This window comes from Rissa tridactyla, chromosome 4 (genome assembly GCF_028500815.1).
Source record: "Rissa tridactyla isolate bRisTri1 chromosome 4, bRisTri1.patW.cur.20221130, whole genome shotgun sequence".
Lineage (NCBI taxonomy): Eukaryota > Metazoa > Chordata > Aves > Charadriiformes > Laridae > Rissa > Rissa tridactyla.
The window spans coordinates 45,856,826-45,876,210 of NC_071469.1; the positions used below are offsets into that span (position 1 = coordinate 45,856,826).

The 19,385-nt window shown below is 42.0% G+C and overlaps 1 protein-coding gene across 6 annotated transcripts in view; it reads left to right on the top strand.

Annotated features, from left to right (window-relative positions):
* Positions 1-364: 364 nt before the first annotated feature.
* Positions 365-19,385, top strand: part of LOC128908193 (transmembrane protein 263-like) — a 206,020-nt gene continuing 186,999 nt past the window's right edge. For 2 of the 6 annotated variants that reach the window (XM_054197869.1, XM_054197867.1), the window contains exons 1-3: positions 365-505; positions 12,569-12,656; positions 14,222-14,312. Coding sequence is in view for 3 of the 6 variants with exons in the window: in XM_054197867.1 (XP_054053842.1) it covers positions 14,243-14,312 (70 nt within the window). In the remaining 3 variants the exon portion in view is untranslated. Of the gene's footprint in view, positions 506-8,037; positions 8,366-12,568; positions 12,657-14,216; positions 14,313-19,385 lie in introns of those variants that run through there. The other 4 variants (XM_054197870.1, XM_054197865.1, XM_054197868.1 and 1 more) reach the window with 3 other exon arrangements.

Sequence of the window (19,385 nt, forward strand, 5' to 3'; positions counted from 1 at the left end):
CATCTCCCTTTGCTGCGTTCCCACCAGGTATACAGTGGACATTTGAGGCGGTGAATGTGGTTCAATTTGGAAAGCGCTTTAACATCGAACGTCAGGAAGAGTTTATACGGTGGGCTGGTGGGGTTTCTCGGCGAAGGCTGCCCGCAGGCCTGGCTTCCCGGGCGCGTCTCGGCTCTGGATCCCTCACAGCATTACAGAAAGCTCCCGCGGCCGCCTCCCCCGGCAAGACGAAGCCTCGGCGCTCGAATCCACCGCCCGGCCCCGGCCCCGCCGGCGGCGCCCCCCGCCAAGATGGCGGCCCCTGACCCCCGCGCTTCCTCTTCCGGCCGGGGTTGCCATGGCGCTGCCCCCCTCGGCCCACCCTCCCCCCTCCCGCCGGTGTGTGTTTACATCGGGCAGGAGGAGCCGGAGACCCAGCGCCGGGGGAGACGGGGACGCAGCCGACGGCGACGGCCGCCTGCCCTCCATCCCCGCCGGACGGTGCTCCGGGAGACGCGGCATGAAGGTGATGCTGTCGGCGGGGCCAGGCAGGGGGTTCGCGCCGGCGGGGGTCCGCTGGGCCGCGGCGGCTCCCGGTGGCTGGGGGGGTGGAGGGGCTGGTGTAACGGGCCCGGGAGGTGGTGACACCTCGCTCTTTTAACGAAGTACAACTTCCAGAAGCTTCTAACTTTGCGGGGGATGCGGCGCCGCTCCTTGGAAACGACTCCCGGGAAAGATTCCTCCATTAAAACCCGGAGCGTTTCCTGCGGCGCCGTGAGGGGAGGCGGGCAGCGTGGGGACCGGGGGGGGCTGCCCGGTCGCGCTGCGGGTTTGTGTCGGTGTGGAGACATCGTCCCGCTGCCCCGGGGCTCCTTCCCTCGCCCACGTCCATCGCCTTGCGGGCGGCTTCCCTCGCCGGCGGCCGCGGGGCTTCGCGCTTTTGGCATCCCAGCGGCCGCTCTGGGGTATCCTGGCCCTTCCCAGGGCCTGGGGCAGGTCGTCGCCGTTCTCCTGAGTTGGCTGTGGAAAACTGTTGGGAGGGGAAGGGGCGAACCCGAGCCGGCCGGCAGCTTCGGCGCCCGGGGAGAGGCGGTACCGAAGCCGGCCGGGCTGTAAAAGTAGCCATGGACTAGCCCTCCGTTGAGAGATGACTCTTCAGTGCCGGAGCTCGGGAGTCAGCGGTGCTGCCGTATTGGGGTGTTTCCCCATTATGTTCTTTCTGATGCATCTGTTTAATTTGCAGGTGTATGACTTTTTAAAGGCTTCCCCTCTTGTTAATCAGTCTGAAAAACGAGGTGCACCAGTCATTCTCTGTGTCCTGAATTTGTCTAGCAGCAAAAAAAAAAAAGGTATTGATCAGCTAGATTGTAAGCTCTTTGAGGCAGAAACTGTATGTAGCTATGGTCTCTACCTTTCGTGGAGTAATTTGGCTCAGGCCTTCCTCCAAACCTCTGAAGTAAGTATGTGTTAGAAGTTCCCTGGCTTGTGCAGGTTTTGGGTTCTGGGCAGCACACGTGTCGGTCGCTCAGGTTAAGGATCATCTCTGGGAACAAGGGGCTCTCAACTGTCGCTGTCTGCGTGGCTCGCAGAGGGAAGAAAAGGGGCAGTTTCCAAGTACATGAAATAAATATATACAAAAAAGAAAGTTCCCCTCTGTGCAGTGATATTTATTTGTTTTGCTTGCGTTCAAAACCTGATAGTAAAGAATACTTTTTTTTTTCTTTGAATGCTTGTTAGTTCAAATTGTGTGGGAGAACAAAAAAAATAATAAATATATATATAAGGCAATTCTTGGTAAACAGTGCTATGGCCCTGGGTGAGTTGTTGACTTACACTGCAAAACAAAAACCTCAAGAGTGCTGGCTGAACAGTACCTCCAGCTTGAGGCCAAACATGAAAAGATTTCCTTCAGCTTCTGTTTTATTGCATGCAGAGTAAAACACTGATTATTCTTGCTAAGCCCATTACTTCTGCTGAATTCGTCTTTTGCCCCACCAGAGTGGGGAAAGCCTCTGGCTGTTTTAGGTGGTCTCACTCAAAATACAGCAAGATGTGAGTGGAATCATGTTCTGATTGTAAGGAAAATGTGTGTATTTGAGGGAGTATTTTTTAAATTTTTTTTAACCAGTCATTTGTCAAATATACGTCTTGTATAGAGCTTTTCAGTATAAAAGGGTTCACAGTTTTATCTCTGAGTGAGTAATTTCTTTCAGTGTATATTTCTTTCCATATGTACCACCTTTTGCTATAACAGTTGTCTAGGTTTTCTTTATGTGACATCATTCCAGATGCATGATTTAAAGTCTTAGGCTGGGGGGGTGGTAATTACATTTTTAATTAACAAATGGAATGCATCAAAGTGTTTGTGCACAGGTGTTTTTACCCCTTAAATGGGGGAGGAAGGGGGAAGTGGGGTGGGGGGGGCTGTCTGTACAGTGTGGGAATTAGTTCTGCATACATTTTATGGACCTGCTCACAAATAGCTCGATGTGACTTTAAAACAAATCAAGGTTTGAGTTGTTGATCATTGCACATCAGAACCAAGCTTTTTGAAATGTCATCTTGCCTGTTTCTCCCCTAATTGCTGTTACATCTTGGGAAATACATTTGAGTTTGTGTGTATTTAGCAGTATTGGTTCTGAGCCTTTCTCATTGATGCAGGCTGCTGAGAAGGCAGAGCTGTCAAAGTAAAGCAAGTTAATGCTAGTATGTATAAAGATGGTCTGCCTACTTACAGGAGGGAAGAAGCAGGTCAAGAAAAGTAAGTGGTAACATCTGGGGAGTTCTGCTGTGGAAGTGATCCTTTCGGGATCCATCACTAATGTCTGATTGTTGCTGAGGAAACTGAAGCTTGATGTATTTTATTTTTAAGTAAATCAAATGACATAACCTATTAATAAGGTAGAGTGAAATAAAGTAGTGTGGCAAAATCATACTTTAAAGCTTGAGGTGTTGAAGCTGGATTGGATTCAAAATAGTCTCTGTGTACTTTGCTTCTGTTCCCATCTCTTTCAACTGTTGGCAGTGCTGAAGGATGGTATCTCTGGGCTCTTTCAGGCTATGGAAAATATAAAACTGGTTGAAGCCCTTATTTCCTGCACTGCGTGACAGGAATGAGAGGCAATCAGCTTGAAAGTGGTCCATTCCTCTCTAGGAATATTTAAGTGATATGTGATGAATACACCAAGAACGTTTGCTTTCCTTCAAGGGTAGATCATCTTGGTGGCAAGGAAATACACCTTTTCAGGCTGCCATAGGAGCCTGGGTAACTGGTCTGTCAGAGGGGAGGGCAGTTTCTTTCATTAGGGAAGTGGAGAATTGTGGGGAGATGACCAAATCCCCACACATCCATCACTGACAGCCACCTATTACTGTCCCACAGTACAGTATGGTTCCAGTATTCTTCTGTTGACTGAGCACTGGATTTCTCGGGTCTTAGGCAGCACCGGAGAATGTGCTTGTGTCTTTGCTAACAGAACCTCTTCGTGCCTTACCTTCAACCAGTGAATGAGTGGGGGCATTGGGATAGTCCCTGGTGGCTACATGGTACAATTGGTGCTGCAGTGACTGCATCTAACACTGCTCCTGTCACTGCTCTACCTTAAATCCAGCATCAGAGGAATTAAAGGCATTGAGAGTATCAGGTTGTAGGGAAGTTCATGTTTGGGAAAGCAAGCTCAAGATGTGATTTCAGCTAGGGGCCTTCTCCCCATTTTATTGAGTTGAAGTAATTCTCCAAAGTAGAATGAGAGCTTGTGGTGCGTTGGCATGTGCCCACATTTAAGTTACGTATTTTTGGGATAAGACAGGTGTCATAAATGTGGCATTTTCCTTTGAGAAACTTATAGCTATATTTAAGAGAGCAAATGTGAACTTAGTGCCTGTAGTTGTTCTGTTTTTCTGACTGGCTGTGATACTTGATGTTGGCAGATGAATCCTAGAGACCAGATAAAGGCAAGGTATTTTGAAGATGAAGTACCGAAAGTTACAGAGAGTCTGAGTAAATATTTCTCTTGCTTGTATTTACAGACGGCTCTGTTCCTGAAGGATGTCATGGATTGTCCTGCCAAAACTTGATGTATATGTAACTTTTTTTTTTAACGTCTCTGATCCTGTTTAGCAGGGCTCTTGGCAGTTGAAAGGAAAAGTACTTGGGAAAGAAACAGCTTATAAAAAGATGAGACAAGAGGTACTGCTTTCTATGGAGTGTGTAATAATCTTTTTTTTTTTTTTTCTTTCTTGGCATGTAGTCCTAAATTTGTTATAGGAAGTAAGAGGAAAGTGAATGTAAGAGAGTAAATGGGAACATGGATTGTATATTCTGTAGATAATTCTGACTTTAATATTTGCCTACGATTGGTCGCATCCAGTTCTCTTTATCGGCAAACTACCTTACAAACTTTCTGGTAGTTTTCCTTTCCCAGTGTTTCAGCTGAATTTCAGAGAGATGGGAAGAGGTTACGTGCTTTCAAAGTTTCTGGGCAAGGTACATGCTTACATTGGTGAGGGCAGTAGTAGAGCTCTTGAGCCGTTTCTTCAAAAGAAATGTTGCTGGTTGAACTTACTGGAAGTCACACAAGTGGCTTTTTCTTGTGTTAGCAAGTCTTACAATCTTAACACTTCTGTGGAGCTGCCTAAGGTCTAGTGCAATTCTTGGGCTTCCTTTCAGTCTAAAAAATCATTTTGGAGGGAGTCTGTGCACTTTGCAGATCCTCAAAAGTAAAAAGCAGCCACTGCCAAAAGCTACTTCTGCCAGAATGAATTTTTTACTGTTAAGTTGTGTTGCTTGTGTTCATAACGATCGAGTGTTTTCTCTATCCTATGGCTGTTTAGTTGCTGAGTGAAGTAACTCTGGTTGGAACCTTGTATGCGGCAAGTTGTGATCTTACTTACACTTCTCGCAGTTATTTTGAAAGAAAATGAGATCTGTATGAAGCCTGAAATAAAAAGGGCATTATTGCTGGCAGCGCTTCTGGCTGTCAAGTTTAAGGCATGCAGGCTAGGTGTGAAATTGGAGAGCTTGGTAGTATCAGAAGATGTGTTTGCTCTGTAGAGTAAGTAAATATTTTATCTGAAATGTTAAAACACTACAACAAATGCACAGAGCAACAAGCAACACTGAGATGAAAGAACTCTGATCTGAGTTAAAACTCATTTGTGAGGAAGGAAATAGACTTAGCTACCTAGACATCAACAAAATCAGTTAAAATTTGTGTGATAAATGCATCATATTACAATCTCCTAGCTAATTCAGAAATGTTTGATGTTTTGCAGAAAATGCATTTTGAAATTTGTAATGAGGTAAGGAAACAGAAACAAGTTCTGGAGCGAATAAAATATTTTATTTTTAACCTCAATTTCTAGTATTTAAAATTATTTTGGGTACTTTTGGAACAACTTTTTAACTTTAAATGGATTTGTGGCATTATTTTTTTTTTGGTCTAATTTTAAAAAAATGAAATTAAGATTTTTGGCAAGATATTCAGACTGTTCCAGTGATGCCTCTTGTGACTCTCTTTTTGGGGGGAGTGCTAATTTTTCAAGCTGGGTACATGCTTATGTACTTTGAATTCAAGTTATATTGTAGAAATCACTATGTTCTAGCTGTAAGAGCCCTTGAAAAAATTACTTAAATTTCAACTAATTAAAGCCAAAACTATTGTGCACTTTTAAGGAAATAAATGCATGGAAGCCAGGTAGTTCAAGTTGGCCATATGAAACCACTGTTACAGAATACTGCTTAATGCATCCTTCCATGAGTGTAGGGGTTGCGTTTTTTTGTGGGTTTTTTTGTTTTGTTTGTTTGTTTGTTTTTTTTAAATTGTGACCCTGATGAGGATAATGGAAAGAGTACTACTTTTTTTTAAAGTCTCTGCCATGGTTAACAAAATCTTAATGACCTCTGTCATATAGGCTTATATTATTAAGCGAAGGACTTCTCATTCTTATTTCAGACAAATTTCTCATGCTGTCTGCAGCCTTCTAGAGTGGTACGTCTACATCTCATTAGGAAAATGGAAAATATTCTTTGTGCAGTATGCATTATCTCATTTCTTTAGTCTGAGTAAAACTGGGAATTAATCATTAAATCCACCTATCAGGGACCAGGCTGCAGAAAATACATTTATACTACTTTTGTTAATTGTAGTTATATAGATAGTGCAATAAAACTGCAGGTCATTAAGTGTTATTATTCGTTCACCAGCTCAACTGTCTGAGTGAATTTTTTTTTCTCCTGACATCTTTGTTGATGGACGGTGAATGACTGACTGGGTGTAGGAAGGCTTCTTCCTGCTGAAATTACCTAAATCAGTGAATGGTCAGTTATCAATGTGAGTTAATTGATATTTTTGAGATACCGTTATTGGTATTTATTTAATTGCTTTGCTGTGATGCAGGGTCATGCTTTGGTCCTGCGTCATTCCACGTCGCACTATTCTCTGTTCCAGAGTCTGTTAGGTGTTTCTGCAGTAACCTTTTCTCCTATGTATTAGCCAGCCCCCAACTTTAATGATTGCTAGTGTTTGGCATTATGCTGTGCAATGGCGCTTTGCCTTCATGTGACTTCTTTTTTTCCAAACAAATGCAATTCAGCACCGTCAGTTTTTGAATATAAACAGTGTTCTGGACAAGCCATACCCTTCCTCGTGGAGGTAGTAGTTTAAACTAGAATCGACAGCAAATTACGCAGCCTCTTTCAGGGTAACTTTTCAGCCTTTATGCTGCTGCATAGTATCCTTTTGATATTCCACGGTTGACCTGCCAGAGTGAGAAGCATTCTCTTTGGGCCAGGCCAGTATGTGATGAAATGAAGCGTGGTTTGTTTTTTGAAAAACAGTCTTACTTTCTTTCTGTGCTAACCTATTGATTTAGTAGGTAAAATTCCGATGGAAAACAAATGGTTGATCAAGACAAAATTCAATACAATAATTAGTTCAAAATCCAGAACTGTCTGAACTACCCCTGAGCAGACTGTATTGGCTTTTGCTGTATAAATGATGTTATCTGCCCCATATAAAGTGTAAATGTAAAAAGTGTAAATCAGGCTGTTTACTGGGTTGCTGAATAGAGAATAGATTGTGGTGTCACTAGTACTGTTGAAAAGTTATTTATGCCAAGTAAAGCCTAATTAGGATTACTCGCAGTACAAAGTTGTTTTATTGCTGTAGAAATAGGATTTGACTCTCTGCTGAGAACAATAGAACTCAATCTTGATTTGGAATTTGCAACATGAAAACTTGCTCTTGTTGGCTCTCTCCTCCAGTCCTGTTGTCAGGACAAAATTAAGTGTTGCTAAAATCATGGTGTCCCTAATGTCTTTCTCCAAATGCAGAGAAGAGCAAGGAATCTAAGCAACTTTTCTAGTTCTTTCTTACAATGCACTTTGAACAAAGTGCTATAATTTTACACTACTGTCATCCTCAGCATTTCTATTTCTGTACTTTCCTTTAGTGTTCTCGGGGATTTATAACTGCAACTCAAATTCCCCTTGGGCTGAAACCTGGCCCAGGAGCTCTCATTATGAGTGAACCTTGTTTTGCAAAATTAAAAGCAAAGCATCCATCAAGAGGCTTTCTTAAACCTACAGGAAAGCGAAAAAGAATGTTTATGGTTGCAGATCAATTTTTTACCCTCTGCAGGAAAATTCCAGCTGACTTTGGAAACCCCTAAGGTGTGGGTGTGCAATCAATAGTGATGGCAGATTCAGTGGAACATTCCTATTACATTTAGAAAATTCTAAATTAAAGTCTTAATTCCCCAATATGCTGAAAATTCATTGCTGAAGTAAAAGCTGTAGCTGCAACAGGTACTTACCTGACAAAGGTACAGTGATAGTTTTAAACTTGTTTCCACTGTCTGAGCGTGCTTATCCAAGCAGTAGTGTAGAAGGAGGTGGTTGGGTAGTTACGTGCTTCAGCTGAAGCTAAGCACCTGTAGACCCCCTGGAAAAGGGAGTCGTCATGTTGAAGTTCCCACCCAGTGTCTGCTTGTTTAAATTTAAAAAAAAAAACAAAAACAAAAAACCCAAAACCTTGGTTTCTGTAGGAATTGAGGCTTTATGTGATTGTGTAGAAGCAGAAAGGACGTTCTGAGCCACAAGCCACTTTCAAATATGGAATATTTTCGTTGATTAAACATGAAATATCAAAGAATTTCATGAGGAACTTTGTAACAGTGATTGGATAGAGGAGAGATCCCAAATTAACACTGTCATTAATGATGTCATTGTAGAAAAGCCTGATGAAGGTCAGCTTCATTATTACTGGATCTGACAAGCCCTTTGGCATCTGCACGAATTGAGCCCAGTCATAGTACGTATCTCACCTGTTTGGAGGAAGTGAACCTGGAATGGGAAGAGCTGTGGTCTTTGTGGTTTTAGGAAGGGGTAAAGTATGCAAATGTGCAGGAAACCGTGTGGTTTTTAGTCTTCTGGGCATGCAATAAGCATTCTTTAAGCACAATGCAAAAATAGTCAGTGCTTTCACTAAGATACTTAACATATGTCATTGTAGTTTCCCAAAGCACTTAACACACTGGCCTATATTTAGGGATTGCTTCACTTGTTTCTTCCCACAGATCCACTGAGTCTTATAATTCTTTAGAGGTGCAGAGGTGTTGAACTGTGCCAGGAAAGCTTATGAGTGAAATCACAGATGTGGAGGGGTGAAGCCTCTGCTGCCACTAATTTTCCTCTGCTAAATTGCTCTATTGGGATTGTGCCTACATAGAATACCAGGTCTGAAAGTCTGCGTTAGGAAAGACAGAGAACATGTGATTTAGGCTGGCAGTTGAAGTTTTGCATAGAATGAGGTAGGTCTGACCTTGTGGGCTCTTAAGGACAGGCTTTACGAGGAATGAGGCAGTTTTGAACAGTGAAAGAAGTGAGATTCTAGGCTCAAGTCCAGAATGGAAATAAATGTGAAGATGAATGTCAGAAAGGAAAAAACTAAAGTGCTCAGGAACAAGAATGGAAATATGAAGATCTAAGTCAGGAAATAAATACCACTTTCACTTGAAAAGGCACAGGGAAAGTAGTAGCTAAAGCTGTAGATTTTGGAATAATTTCCAAAGGGTAGTCTCATAACTGAGACACTAAACTGCCGCTGAAGACATCACTGTGGGTTTTACATTTCTCCAGCATGTGTTCTGCAAGGGGGAAATGATTACTAATAAAATTTAGTATACTGGAGAAGAGTATTCATGTTGTGGGTTTTCTTTTGTTTTTGCTTATCTGGGGGACTTTCGTTGGTTGGTTGGTTTTTGGTTTTGGTTTTTTTAAGAATACTGTGTTTCCAGGGGATGGCAAGAAGGAACAGAATTGTAAGATACGTTCTTGGTTGGGAACAACGGTGAAGTGTCTTTCTATTAGTCGTCATAAACTGAAGGAAAGTTGAAGTTATTTGCCCCAAATTCATTCAATTTTAGTAATAATTTTTCACAGGATGGACTCTCTTTTTATTTTTGATTCCCCCTCAGTACTTTGTGGAAAATAGTGACCCTCGCTAGGTAGGAGCCTTCTTTCTGTCATGCGTTGATTTATCACAGCACTTGTAAAATATGCAGTCTTTAAATATACTGAAAATACAAGTGTATCACTGAAGTTCTGGTCAGAATTATTCTCAAAAGTATTGTATCCCATGGAAAAGCATGAGGTTTAGTCTGAAATGCTTGTAGGTGATTTGTCACACTTGTTTAGTTCAGTACTGGCAGTCTTCTCTATCCATTAATACATAACCTTCTACAAAACACGGTATAAGGCAGCAAACAAACACTAATTTACCGGGTCACAGCAGTCCATGATATTTGAGTTAAACTGCACTGTAAGGTCAGTAGTCATACAGTGTGATCAGAGTATAGGATAATATGTTCCCCGGGGAGTTTCCTTGAGAATCCCTGTAGGTTTTTTCACTTGATCTTTATCATTTGCTATGTTTATACACAGCTTTTCAGCATCCTTGTAGTTCATTGAAACTGTTGGGAGGGACAGAGTGAGCTACTTTGGAATTGACACATCCATAACTTCAGTTTGGAAGGCTGGCTATTGCCTCTGCTTGAGTTGACTTGCTTCTGGTCAGCTTAGATCTTGTTTTAAAATATGACATATAAAAATTGCCACTAAACCTTAATAGTGCTCATAGTCAGAAACTCATCAATTGCTGAAAGGAGTGGTACGATGTGTTTGCTTGTGAGAGCAGGGACCATATCTGGAGAGCCAAGCATTTTTTCTTAGTTACGTGTTCCTAGGCTCCATGGCATAACCTCGCTATTCCTGTGATAATACCTGTTTAAGTTTGTGCTTCTGCAATGGCTCTAGTGAGGAAAGGAACTGCAGTCTCAATTAAAAACGCTATACGAACCCTAAATAACTGAAACAATATTGTATAGTTAATAATCTACTGATATTTCTGAACTGCTGATACATCTTCCTGTGTCCAAGATGCTTCTAGAGGGAACATAAAAGCAACATCTGCATGCGTTACTTCTTCCATGGCTGCAGCTCGAGAGGATTATTATAGAATTGCTGGACACTGCATGGCTGCTTATCTGCAAGCCGATAACTTATACAGTTGTGTGCATCCCATTCTCTTATTTGTCTGTCAAGGATCCTTAAGAACGAAAAAACAGATGTAACTGATGCCTCATTCTTGAAATTATAGTATTAAAAAAAAGTTGAGACCAACAACTTTAACTATAACTTAGTTATAAATCTTCTTAGAAGACAATTTCCTGAAATTTTTGATTGCTGTACATTACTGTGCTGCCAGAACTGCAGGTATCTTAAGTATTGATTACAAAGCTTGCAGTAGACCTGATGAATTGAATGCAGCAGATACAACTAGAAAAGCAATGGCTAATATAAGATACACAACCATTGTAAAGAGACTTTATAATTTTGTTAATAACACCTGTCAGTGTTTGAGCCTTAAGTATTACTTCTAGGTATGGATACGAGAACCTAGGATCTCATCTACTGTTAACTGTTTTACATTTTAATTACTTAGTGAAATTCAGTGCCAGCACTGTGCACAGTCATTCACTGGTCTCAATGATTAAACTGATATGCTGAAGTCTGATGAACACACATATTTACAAGACTATTCCTAGAAGCTCCCTGTATTATAGGTAATTATATATAGTGATAACATATCAATGAGATAAGGACTTGGGTTATTCTACAGAAAACATTTCGAACTTCATTTTAGGAACTAGGAAATCTCAAGATTTCAAGGTTTCTTGCAAAACAAAAGCAAGTAAAGTTTTTGGTTACTTTACATGCTGTGCTCCAGTCTAGACTGTGTTTTCAATTTTTAACGTTAAATTTTGCAATAAAAAAAAATTGTAAATCATTTTTTTTCAGTGTTTTTTTGGGGAAGATTCTCAAAAGAATACAGGAAATGCAGTTTAAAATATGCTGTGTTGTGATTGTTTTTGAGTATTGGAAAAAAAAGTCTTCAAAAATTCTGGCCATTTCTGTTAGATATTAAGAATGTTCTGTAAAAGTATAGGATTGTGTGTTTTTTTTTCATTGAGATTCCAGTAGCAAGTGTTAAAGGTTTGAACTGGAGGGAAGTAGGTGATGGCAAACAGCATCTCAGCCATGGACTTTAGAGTGGTCTGTAGTGGTCTATTTTCTTCACAGCTGGATTTGTTAATACTAGCTCAAGGCTAAGGTTGGCCTTCAACTAAGGTAAACCTTTGTTTTAGGGTAAGTATTGTCAGTGATAACCAGCATTCCGGAAAGTTGTATTGCTAGTGAACACTGAGTAGTAGTTCATGTATAAGGAAAAAAACCCCGTAATACTGCCAATCACTTTTGATAGCATTTTGCATCCTCTTTGTATTTATGTAGATGACAGCAATTGTAAGCTCAAGGTGCATCGCTATCGTGGATTGTTGTTGGAGAAGCCACTGAGCATCTTTGTCTCATGGTAGCAAAGTGAGACTACTGACTAACTTGAAGTAGGAAAGACAATGTCTTTCTTACTGGCTTTTCTTAGTCCCTGGAAGTCAGATTGTCTCCTTGGGCAGCGTAGAGTTAGTAAGGACTTAAGCTTTGCCTTGTGCAGAGGGGTCTGTTACTTTTTTTTTTTTAAATTAAAATAATTTTGTTGTCACAAACTGGAAAGTACAAGCTAAGGACTTGAATTTGAGACCACTTCTAGTTTAGGAGTTCTTATAGTTGTGGTTCAGAATGTTTGCAAGGCAAATATTCGTACATCATGTCTTACCTGTCTACATCTTTTATATGAAAATAAACATTCTGATTTGGTACACTAATGTAGCCTTGTCTTCTCCTTTCTCTGATGTAGCATTAATGGGTAGGAAAGACATGTATATAAGTACGTTGCTTGTGGTTGATGTAGAAACTTATTCAAATACATACTCTATATTCAATTTGTTGCTCCAACACAGAATTGTTTACGCATTCTTAAAATCTAGATCACATTATTTGGGTGAAGTGAGGAGACAGTCAGACCTCAGTGTTGATAATTGACGTCTGGGTTTGTTTTTTAATTGGACTAAGTCAGGCAACTTACTACTATCTGTACCCTGTGGTAAAAATATTTTTTTCTCCTTTCCATGACAGCTACTACAAGGCATGACTTAATGTTTGAACTGTTCATTGGCCGAAGCTGGGCAGGTGATACCAGGCGCTTTTAAATGCGGAGAAATAGGTAAATAGCTTAGATAAAGCTTGCATAGTCGTGGATGACAGAAATCAAGGTTGCGACAGTGACACTAACACAATAGACATGTGTTAGTGTCACCCGTGTGGTCTGTTTTTCCCTGCTATCAGAGTCGTGAAAACAATGTGCTGGTACTCCTTGTTTTCATGTCCATTTTGTTGAAAAAATGGTGAATGAATGAAAATGTAAGCTACTTGTGCAAAGGAAGGAATTTAAAAAGTGTGTTAGTCTTTATAACGTGCAAAATGAGGATAGAGAAAGTAAGCAATGCTCTTGGGGGTAACCTTGCAGTCATGGGGTTTGGAAATTATGAAAAGAAATACTGCAGCTTTAGTGCTATGAGCCCTTTTTCTTCCTGAGTTCAAATAATAAAATCTTGCAAGCTGTTGATGTGCCAGTCTGTAACCTTCCAACTCCATATGTTAATACACATTTTCAGATAGTTCAGACTACAAACCCATTCATGTTTTCAAAGTGCACAAAAGCCTCATTTCCTAATGACTGCTAAGTTTCTGATTTCACTCTTGACTGTACTAGCATTCCAAAAGAAGAAAATTGGTTAGATTTTTTTTTTTTTTAAGGAGCACTGTAGCTATGCCTGATGTTTACTCTGCTGTTACTTTTTTCTTGAAAAAGAGGGGGCTGGGGGGGAAGAGCAGGCAGTGTTTTGGTGGTGGTTTTTTTTTTTCTTTGGCAATTTGAAACTGAAAATGTAACTAAAAGTAACTTTTACAGTTCCACAAATCATGAAAATATTGTGTGTGCAAAGTGAGTTCAGCAGCCTTGAATACAAGTGAATGCTAAGTCTACAAATCTGATAATTCTGCTTACATCCTTCCAGAAGCAACACTGCAGACTCTTTCCAATATCCTGAAGGCTGGAAAGTGGAAATGCAAAACTTTGGAGGGCAATCTGGTAGTTTGTCAGGAGCGGTTAGTTTAGCATGTTACACATGCAGGCACAAATGCATGTACGAGGGGTATGTAGGGGAAAACTACATGGTCAGTGGACTTTGGTGGGTTAAAAGATCATAAACCAGTTTCCTTTATCTTCCTTTGGAAAACAAGGTGTGGGATCATTAGTATAACCCATATTGAACTCCTCCTGTATTCAACAGGCCACAGATGTTTCAGAATCTAGTCTTGGTAAGACAAATCAAATACTCTATTTTTTTCTTGAAAACTCCAAGTGATGGTGAATCTGCTGCTGCCCGTGGTAAATGGGGATTTGAATTTATTATTGCATTGCGTGTTTTAGAAATAGTAATTTAGCAATTGTGCTTCACCGTTCAGTTCCTGGTCTTCAGTCTACTGAGACGCTTGTAAGTTTGCTTGCTAGCTTGAAGAGTCCTTTTTTTCTTTTTTTTTCTTTTCTACCCCCTTCCTGTAAGTAATTTGACTGCAGACAGATCTCCCAGCAGTTTTCTTTTTCATCAGCTAAAGTGAGCTCCTTATGTCCGTACTATCTGGCATATTATCTAATCCTATAATTATTTCTGTGGTTCCTTTCTGAACTTTCTCCAGTTTACCTCCTCTTGCTGTTCTGTTCTGCAGGGACCTAGCTTAGAAACACAGATGGTGGAAGATGAAACTGAGACAACAAGTGAAGAACTGCCTCCTCATCTGCGGGAAGAGCCTCCCGAAGGTACAGTACTAGCAGTCAATATAAACTCTTTGCATTAAATTGGGGAAAATGTTTTGGCCAAGGAACTCTTATTTATCTATCTATCTATCTGACTTGACAGCCTACCTCTGCCTGTTTTCTGAGAGGGATAAAGCTTTGTCAATGCTGACAGCTGAACTAACCTCCAAACCAGAGACCTAGCCTTTTGCATTAAAACGAAGCTGTGCCCACTGAGGTGCAGACATTGTTCTGCATTCTCTTTAACAGTATGGTTTTTGATTAAAATTGTCCTGCTTGATCATCCTGTCTGTAGGCTTAGGAATAAAAGGCTTCCTGTACTGTCTTGTTTGTGATGTTTTGAGCCTTCATTAGGGAAGACTTCCTAAGCAGTCATCTATTCTTTCCTTACCTCTCTCTGCAGCATCCTGCTATTGAAATTGTCCCCAGCAGACACTTGTCAAAGTTAGGTATTCTAGTGATTTTGTTTCTTTCCACCATCTCTCTTGGAAGCCAGGTTAGCCATCTGAGGAGGGAGGCAGTGAGACGCTGTCAGTCAGTAGGAGGCTCAAAAATGCCAATTTTAATTAAAAACCTTGTTTGCAATGACATGCCCTGGATTTATACAGGGAGCGTTTTTTTCCCCCCTGTGTCAATGTTGCAGACATTGTATACGTGCAAAAAAATAGGCGTTGTGTTCTTTTGAATAGAAACTGCTAACATTGCCGCAAGTGATGATACGTTTTGAGCTTTGTCTCCATTTCAGTGACTTTTAAAACACAATCACTCATAATCGCTGTGGATGGCTTAAACAACCCAGAGAGTGCAGAGATTCTTATTAGCAACTTACTGTTAAAATACCATGACATGTCTCTAGGAAACATAAATGTGTTTTATATTTTTCCTCTAAGAGAATAAGATGCTGATACAGCATTTATACTGACAGCCATTCTTAAAGGGAATATGAACCAAGTAGTAGACGGTTTTAGGAATTTGCTGCTCCATCACTTCTTGTTGAAGTTTTCTCATTAAGTTGTAATTTCTTGTTCTGCTATCTCATATACTCTCTGTTGGCAATTACAGTACCTAGAGGTAAGTGAAAGACAGGTTTCTTTTTTGCAACTCTATAAAGCCAGAAGGAAATAAATGTGGAAGATATTGTGATTGCTGAATATATACATGCAGAGAATATAATCTTGATATTTCCCACCCCCCTCACCCCCCCATCTTTGTAAGCAATGCCAAGTCAGCATGTAATAACAACGCATTGTTGAAGTAAGAATTCTGGTCACTAGCCTGAGCAGATGATTACATGAGCCTGGAGACCATATTCTGAAATGTAAAACACAGGAGATCATCTTGTCTCAGCAGTTTATCAGGAGTAGTCTCAGATTTTGGACTATGGCTTTGAATTGTGTAATCAGAACCGTGTGATTTTTTAACGTGGCTAAGTATTTTTGCAAACCAAGTTTTTGTAATTGAAAATGTTTCCTTCTGCCTGCCTGCAACCCTGCTGGTTTGAATGACGGTGAAAAACGTCAGTATTAATATTCTGCTTCTGTGACTTGTTGGGTGGTCTGGGAGAATTATGTGCTCTGGATATGCCCACTTTGCCAGGGTGAGGAAAAAGAACTGTAGCAGTTGAGTTGATGTGATTAAGCAGTGGTACAGTAAATACTGTGAGTTCTTTTAAAGTCTGAGCTCAGTATGTACTTTTAAAATTTACAACAACGTTAGGAGTAGCCAAATAGGAGGGACATTGAGAGCACAACTGAAAATAGAGATTGGGAGGGGAGGTGGAAAAATTGCTCCTGAAAGAGCCATCAGGATTATGCTGAATTTAGAGCTGACTCTGTGTATTAGTGGAGCTGAGTAACAGGAGTTGTCTTTAGAAGCTAATAGCGTAGACCAACTGGAATTACTGTAAGGATCATGTAGTTGCAGGAGTGATTACAACCATCCTGTGAAAGAAGCAGATCTCAAGTTCTTTTACTATTAAATGCCATTCAGTGCTATGTTCTTGCTCTTTCTACTGACTTCTGGTTTCTTCTGATAGCCCTTTCCTAGTTAAATCAAATGCTTTGCAATAAGTAAATAAACTGTGATGTCGTGACTGCTGCACTCTTGTTTCCTGGGATCTGTGAATTGGAGACTGTCTGCTTGCTGTATGGTAATGAGCGTGTAAGGGCTGGAAAGCTCTCCAGAGCCTGCGTCTTTCTAGTGCAATCCATTATTTCACCAGATTGCATCATAGTGACTTTGTTTTCCAGCTTGCACCAGTGCATTTACTCCCCTCCTGAAAGGAGAAGAACTGGAAGCACTGTGCCACGCAAATATTGCAGTGAAATACAAGGTTACCCTTCAGGGATTGTCCTGTTTCTGAGCAGTGTTGGCCTTCTACAAAGAAAAGGACAATTTTGAGTCCATCACGTACATAACTAAATAGAGTAAGTGTTACGTGTGGGTAATAAGTGGTGTAGAATAGCAAACGGTTTCGGGTGCCGTGTGGCAGCCTGTCAGTATTTGAGAGAAAAAAAAAAGTTTTGCGGTTTATAAAGGAGGTTAACCAGGAAATGCCTGAAAGGTAACCAAACAAGGCAGAGGCTAGTGTCTGTGTGTAACATGAAACCGGTTATTTTATCTGCTGTCAAAGTTAACTTTTTTTTTTTATATTCAAATAAGTCAACAGAGTAAAAAATACTACAGCCGATGTAAGATCCTGTAAGCGATGTCAGATGTCGGAAAGGGCTTTTTATTTTATAATGAAGGCCAGCGATCATCCATGGCGTTGATATACCATGCCCCCGTCTCGAAATGAGGCGGAGAAAGCCAGCCCTGGTGGGCGAGGCCGGGGCGGCAGCCGGCTGTGGGGGGGCTCCCCGCTGCCGGGGGTGTGTGTGCGCGCGGGGGGGTGGGTGTGTGTGTGTGTGTGCGCGCGCGCGGGGGGTGTGTGTGTGTGTGTGCGCGCGCGCGGGGGGTGTGTGTGTGTGTGCGCGCGCGCGGGGGGTGTGTGTGTGTGTGCGCGCGCGCGCGGGGGGTGTGTGTGTGTGTGTGCGCGCGCGGGGGGTGTGTGTGTGTGTGCGCGCGCGCGGGGGGTGTGTGTGTGTGCGCGCGCGCGGGGGGTGTGTGTGTGTGCGCGCGCGCGGGGGGGTGCGGCAGCGCTCCCGCCGTGCGGTCCGCGGCCGCGGGGGGGCGGTGCAGGCCCGGCAATGCCGCTGCCGCCCGGCCGCGCCGTGGGCTCCGGCTTTGGAACGTCTCTCGCACCCGCCCCAGCGAGCGAGAGAAAGTATTTAAACCTATTAACTCCTCTCCCGTAAGCTACTTTGTGACATTACAAGGGAAGCTTGCCACGCGTTGTGCCTCGGGAAGGCTGCTTATCCCCTAATGGTATCTTACCTCTTGACTTCATGATCCATCTGCCCAATTCACGTTTTTATTTTTTATTCCCCCTTCATCTTTGCTTTCTCTTCGATCTTGTTAATATGCTCCCCCCCTTCCCGCCCCCCCCAGTTAAAAGGCAAGTGCGGGGGAGCGGTTGTAATTAGCATTTGGAGTGCCGCTGAGGCTAGAGTGCTTAACACTTCCCAGGAAAGGCTACGTGTATGGCAGAGTTACTGTCACCAAACAGTAAAGGGCAGCAAGCTCTGGGGAGGAGCTGAGTCTGTTTTAAATGGTATGAAATGCTTTCCTCTTCGCAAGGATTCGGCAGCAGCTGATCTGTGTTGCCACATGTTTGAGCATTGAGCTGCTTTCAGGTAGCTTCTATGCGATCTCCAACGTTTCCTGTTAAATGACAGTTTGGTCATAGTAAGAGAACTAGATTCAGTTACTCAAGTACAGCAGCACCTTGCTGTATCTGTTGCTTCTTTATCCACCATTTCAAAGTTCTGTTGCTGATCATTTAATACAGTGCACTGTTAATTGTTATCAAAGCCTTACTTTTCTGTCCTTTTCCATTAAGTTTCCCAAGGACGATGATGGCAGTGAAATCTGGTGGTGATTAAATCTTCTGTAATATGATAAATTATGGAACAACAGCATCTCCTTTGTTGGACGACTCGGGTCTTAATCTCTTCTATTTGATGAATCAGTGACCCTGACTTTATTCCTGCTTCTTCATCCTGTTGCCAGTAGACTAAGGGAAGTGATTCTTCCCTTTTATGTGGTATTGATGAGGCCACATCTGGATTACTGTGTCCAGTTCTGAGCTCCACGGTATGACAGACACATGTACATACTGGAAAAAGCCCAGCAAAGGGCCACGAAGATGATTAAGGGGCTGGAGCATCTCTCCTGTGAGAAGGCTGAGAGAGCTGGGACTGTTCAGCCTGGAGAAGGTTCAGGGGGGAACTTACCAACGTATGCAAGTACCTTAAGGGAGGGTGTAAAGAAGGCCGAGCCACGCTCTTTTCAGTGACGCCCTGTTATAGGACAGGAGGCAGTAGAGACAAACTGAACCATGATTGAACATAAGGAAACACTTTTCCACTGTGAGAGTGACCAAACACTGGAATGGGTTACCCAGAGAGGTTGTGGAGATATTAAAAAGCTGTCTGGATGTGGTCCTGTGCAGCCTGAGCTAAGTTACCCTGCTTGAGCGGGGGGGGTGGACCAGATGACCTCCAGAGGTTCTTCCCAGCCTCAACCGTTATGTGATGCTCTATCTCATACATGCTCTGTCTGTTTAAAGTCTCTTTCTGAAGTTGCTGCATATATCCCCCGTCAATTACACTAATCTTTTAGGAAAAGTAGCTTTACTCTGTCAAACTGCAAAATTTTAGGCATTTTGGAAATGCATCATTGGTAGATACTGGGATATAGCTGCAGTTTGTTTTGGCCCTACGTTGCTAACTAGTACTGAGTATACTAAAGCTTAGTGCAAGGTGTTATGGTCTGATTGAAAGGCTGTGTCATTAGTTAACAGCAGTAGCCCCTCTTGGGAGTTTACAAACCAGTTCTTTCTTCCATGATCTTGAAATATTAAGCATTAAAATTTTATCAGCCATCCTACTATGACCAATTTGGCAACGAGCGTGAGTCTTGTGTCTGAACCGTCTGCTATCTCTTCCACAGTTTTCAGACCTAGCAGAGATGTTC